At 39.3% G+C, this 5,417-nt stretch overlaps 1 protein-coding gene across 4 annotated transcripts in view; it reads left to right on the top strand.

Annotated features, from left to right (window-relative positions):
- Positions 1 to 4,156, top strand: part of HNRNPC (heterogeneous nuclear ribonucleoprotein C) — a 47,998-nt gene extending 43,842 nt beyond the window's left edge. The window contains exons 5-8 of one of the 4 annotated variants that reach the window (XM_007449505.1): positions 2,100 to 2,257; positions 2,777 to 2,890; positions 3,142 to 3,302; positions 3,402 to 4,156. In XM_007449505.1, the coding sequence (XP_007449567.1) occupies positions 2,100 to 2,257; positions 2,777 to 2,890; positions 3,142 to 3,302; positions 3,402 to 3,485 (517 nt within the window). In that variant the 3' untranslated portion in view covers positions 3,486 to 4,156. The remainder of the gene's footprint in view (positions 1 to 2,099; positions 2,258 to 2,776; positions 2,891 to 3,141; positions 3,303 to 3,401) is intronic. The other 3 variants (XM_007449507.1, XM_007449506.1, XM_007449504.1) reach the window with 3 other exon arrangements.
- Positions 4,157 to 5,417: the final 1,261 nt, after the last annotated feature.

The raw sequence follows: 5,417 nt of genomic DNA, 5'->3' as shown, positions 1-5,417 counted from the left end.
TGTAGGGAATGTGGAATGGCTAGCTCATTGGTTTGGAGACTGATGCCAGTGAGAATGAGTAGATTGGAAGGTAGGTTAGATCTCTGAATTCAACAGGGCTGAGGCATGAGATGTTTCATACCTAAAGATGTGGATAACTCACTTTTTACCCCCAGAAATTGTACAAAGTAGCATCACCTTACACAAAGGAAAGTAGTTTCTGAACACTGATATTTTATAGTTTCTGGATCATTATACTTTGGAAAATTTAGGGCCAGAAGATGAAAAGCTTTACATAAAAATGAAAGGAGGTAGTGATAATAAAAAGTTACTGTTGGGGACTTGCCTGGCGGCCAAAAAACCAAAACATAAAACAGAAGCAGGGCTTCCCTGGTGGCGCAGTGCTTGAGAGTCCGCCTGCCGATGCAGGAGACGCGGGTTCGTGCCCCGTTTCGGGAAGATCCCACATGCCGCGGAGCGGCTGGGCCCGTGAGCCATGGCCACTGAGCCTGCGCGTCCGGAGCCTGTGCTCCGCAAATGGGAGAGGCCACAACAGTGAGAGGCCCGCATAATGCAAGGAAAAAAAAAAAAAAAAAAAAAAAAAAACAGAAGCAATATTGTAACAAATTCAATAAAGACTTTAAAAGCTGTCCACATCAAAAAACATCCTGGGCTTCCCTGGTGGTGCAGTGGTTGAGAATCTGCCTACCAATGCAGGGGACACGAGTTCGAGCCCTGGTCTGGGAAGATCCCACATGCCGTGGAGCAACTAGGCCCGTGTGCCACAACTACTGAGCCTGTGCATCTGGAGCTTGTGCTCCGCAACAAGAGGCCGCGACAGTGAGAGGCCCGTGCACCGCGATGAAGAGTGGCCCCCGCTCGCCGCAACTAGGGAAAGCCCACGCACAGAAACGAAGACCCAACACAGCCATAGATAGATAGATAGATAGATAGATAGATAGATAGATAGATAGATAGATAGATAGATAGATAGATAGATAGATAGTTAGATAGATAGATAAACGTACGTACCTACCTACCTAAAAAAAAAGTTAACTGTTACTAGGTATCTCTTTGAATTATAAAATTTCAAAGCTTTGCGGTTAGGCAGAGCAACAGTTGGTGGGTTGTTAAGTTAATAGCCAAAAAGGTTCAGAACTAGAATTACAAGTTTTTTTCCTACAGGTATGTCTTAGCTTCATATGCTGCCACAGGCTTTTGTAAAAGTAACAGCATGGAATAAAGAGACTGTCTAGAACTGATGTCCATGTGGGAAGTTTTTTTTGTTGTATTTTGATTTTTCTCTTTACAAATGGAAGCATCAATACCAGGCCATCACTTTGGTATATCTTTAGCAATCACTGGGATACTTATCCAGTGGAAGCAGCAATTGAGCAATCAGTGATTTTTGAAAGCTAACTGTGCTAGGTAGTGGATTTAGGCAGTAATGAATAGTGAATATCATAGACGGTATTCTCTGTCCTGTTGGAGCTTTGAGTGGAGAGTACACTAAATGTTGTTAGAATTGATAATGCTATGTACACCCAGCTAACAACACATAAAATACCGGTTTCTATAGGCCAAAAATGGTTAATATTGGCAATTTTATATGGTTTAATTTAATACTACAAACTAGTGATAATTACTTGTATGCTTCTGTGGCTGAAAAGATCAGGGATTTAGCGACCAATAGCTCTGTTTGCAGACTTGGTTAATTGCAGTCTTTTGTAGGTACTTTATTTGGCTTATATGGATTGCTTATTGTAGTGTATATATGAAAAGAATATGATCAAGGTAAAGGCCATTCATTGTAAAAAGTAATGTTCTGTTAATACTGCCATTGTACACAGAAACCTTTTATGTCCAGTGCTTAAGGCAACCAACCATGTATCATTGGATATGTGTGTATATATGTAGTATTTCCTTGAAGAAAAGTAGCTGCAGTATTAAAAATATCAAAGAGTAAACTGGCCTTTTGAATGAAATTAACTTAGCTTAGCAAAAAGAAATAATTGCGGAACAATGGACAATGATTTATCGTTTTACAAGGACACCATTGTTGGAATCTTCCTGACTTATTTTTAGTTGTGAAGGAATTCTGTTTTCCTTTTATCCAATAGGATGTACAGTTACCCAGCACGGGTTCCTCCTCCTCCTCCTATTGCTCGGGCTGTAGTGCCCTCAAAACGCCAGCGTGTATCAGGAAACACCTCACGAAGGGGCAAAAGTGGCTTCAATTCTAAGAGTGGACAGCGGGGATCTTCTAAGTCTGGAAAGTGTATGTATTATCATTGCATCTTTGTGATTCTGATATTTCTTGTATGTTGAAATATGGAAATTAGTGCAGTTAATGTTCAGGTTTTGTACAAATAATTTTGCATAATCAAAATAATAGAAGATGAGAAAATAGTGACTAAGGGGCCAACTCTAGGAAGCCTTCTATCCTTAAGACCTTGGTAATTTGAAAAAAGCCATTAGATTTTAGGGAGTTGAGGGGCGCCCATTCATTGTGTAAAATATGTTGGTAAACTGCTTTTAAAATAGAATTGAGGTCTTTAGCAGACCTACAAAAGTTAGAATGCTGTTGCTAAGGAACTAGGCACATTAGATTCAGTTTTCAGCTACCAACTAAAAGATCGGTGGACCCCATAACTAGGACAGTCTGGTACAGGCTCCATTTCTCTCCAAGGATCTCATGTTGACTACTGTTGTATAGTCTAGTGGGGGAGTGTGTGTATAGCTAACTGGTAGCTTCTGGTACATTTGATTCTAATCTAGGGTTTTGTTTGTATTAAAGTGAAAGGAGATGACCTTCAGGCCATTAAGAAGGAGTTGACTCAGATAAAACAAAAAGTGGATTCTCTACTGGAAAACCTGGAAAAAATCGAAAAGGAACAGAGCAAACAAGGAGGTAAATGGTCCTTTTGGTCCTTTTGCTTGTTGGGTGTAAAGTAGAGGTAGCTATCTCAGATAGTTGAAAGTGTATGTTGGAATAGTGGGATATAAAGCAGTTTAATTGGAAACTTGTGGAATTTGAATTGGGAAGGACATTTGTGTGGGAGGATATAGACTTGTGCTGCAGTTCTATGATCATCAGTGGGGATTGTCTACATCCTGTGGACATTACTTGCCCCTAGACAGACTTGTCCTTCTCATCCGCAGTAGAGATGAAGAATGATAAGTCAGAAGAGGAGCAGAGCAGCAGCTCCCTGAAGAAAGATGAGACTAATGTGAAGATGGAGTCTGAGGGGGGTGCAGAGGACTCTGCTGAGGAGGGGGACCTACTGGATGATGATGATAATGAAGATCGGGGGGATGACCAGGTGAAAACCACGGGAAAGGAAAGAAAGAGGTGGTGGAGGGGGGATCAGGGACACATGGAGTGCCTCTAACTCCATCCTATTTGTGTCTGTTTCTCACAGCTGGAGTTGATCAAGGATGATGAAAAAGAGGCTGAGGAAGGAGAGGATGACAGAGACAGCGCCAATGGCGAGGATGACTCTTAAGCACATAGTGGGGTTTAGAAATCTTGTCCCATTATTTCTTTACCTAGGCGCTTGTCTAAGATCAAAATTTTCACCAGATCCTCTCCCCTAGTATCTTCAGCACATGCTCACTGTTGTCCCCATCCTTGTCCTTCCCATGTTCATTAATTCACATTGCCCTGCGCCTAGTCCCGTTTTCACTTCCTTTGATGCTCCTAGTAGTTATGTTAAGTCTTACCCTGTAATTTTTGCTTTTAATTTTGATACCTCTTTATGACTTAACAATAAAAAGTATGTATGGTTTTTATCAACTGTCTCCAAAATAATCTCTTGTTATGCAGGGAGTACAGTTCTTTCCATTCATACATAAGTTCAGTAGTTGCTTCCCTAACTACAAAGGCAGTCTCATTAGTTGAGTAGCACCTGAGAACAGCTTTGAATTAGAGGTATGCGTGTTATACCCCACATAAGAGCGCTGTGTGGGGCTGTTCAACACAAATGTAATAATGTATTTTTGTGAATGAGAGTTGGCATGTCAAATGGATCCTCTAGAAAAATAACTAGTGTAATAGTCTTAAGATTTGTTTTCTAAAGTTGATACTGTGGGTTATTTTTGTGAATAGCCTGATGTTTGGGACCTTTTTTTCTCAAAATAAACAAGTCCTTATTAAACCAGGAATTTGGAGAAAAAATAAACACCCTGGTTTTTTATTTTTGTATTTTATAATTGTTTACTTCAAATTCTTTGTTTCACAGCGGCCTCCACAAAACCCCTAGAATATACTAGATACATTTTTCTTTGAGTCATAATTATTATGCATACCAACATACACTACTCAAATTATGTTTCATTGGGGTGGGTGTTGAATTAAGGAGACAAGTAACTTTGATGTGAAGTGGAGATTTCTTTTGCGAAAATGGCTTTTAGATCCTAATGAAAAAGTTCGGGAACTGCATTAAGCCTTTTCTTCAATGCTTTGTGGTCCATTTGGCACCTTTTTTGAGTTTTTTTTTTTTTGTCATGTGCTGAACTGTTTCAACCTTAAATAGAAAGAGGCTCAAACATGTCAAGATTCTAGGAAAAGTGAAACAACTGGAGAATAAAACCTGTATTTTATTCCATTTTGTTCTTTTAATTGCTGTTTATAGCCCCAGTTACCAAATGGATTCTGAGTCTGTGCCTCAGTGTTACTGAAAATAGGAGAGCTTTTTATTTCCTGGTCTTTTGTAGCCTGTGCCTTCCTAGGTAACTGAGGACACAGAGTTACACATTTATTTCACTTTCAATTAATTCAATCCATATAAACTAATTATAGGCATGGTACTAGTTAGCACCCAAACTTCTAAGGCTGGATTTATTAAACAGCTTTCAGTTTTGTGATGCTTGCCTTGTCCTGAAAGGTCCAGTTTATTTGTTTTATACTTCAGTTTTTCCTGCAGAGCAGGACAAAAACAGTTAGTTTTGGGCTGTTATCACTCACACAAACCTTGGATTCCCCAGAAAGTTGCTGCTGTTTCAAAGGCGTTTATATACAACCTAGTATGGGCAGAAGTCATATCCTATTTATAAAGATTTCATAAATCATTTTATATAATAGGTGACAAAGTAGAAGAGAGAGGCTGATCTGTGGACTGCCCTGGATCTCAGATTCACAGTATATACATAGCTTTTGTGTGATGATTTGGTCAAAAATACTTTTAACCACCTTGTTTTCTAATCTTATGTGTTCTCATGTTATACAAACTCACTTTTAGCACATAAGTGATGACAAGAAAATAAACTAGATGCTTAGAAGAAGAGTCAAAGTTCTAAGACTAAGATGCTAAGAAAACCTGTTTGAGATTATGTTAGCCATCAGTATTTAGAAGTACTGGACCAATTACCCCAGGCATGCAAGCGTCTATTTTTAATTGCATATGAAACCAAGTATTGAAAAAATTGTGGAAAGCTCA

Source organism: Lipotes vexillifer, unplaced genomic scaffold (assembly GCF_000442215.2).
Source record: "Lipotes vexillifer unplaced genomic scaffold, Lipotes_vexillifer_v1.1 scaffold1093, whole genome shotgun sequence".
Classification (NCBI taxonomy): domain Eukaryota; kingdom Metazoa; phylum Chordata; class Mammalia; order Artiodactyla; family Lipotidae; genus Lipotes; species Lipotes vexillifer.
The sequence above is the reverse complement of the archived record's forward strand: the minus strand, read 5'-3'. Positions and strand labels throughout refer to the sequence as shown.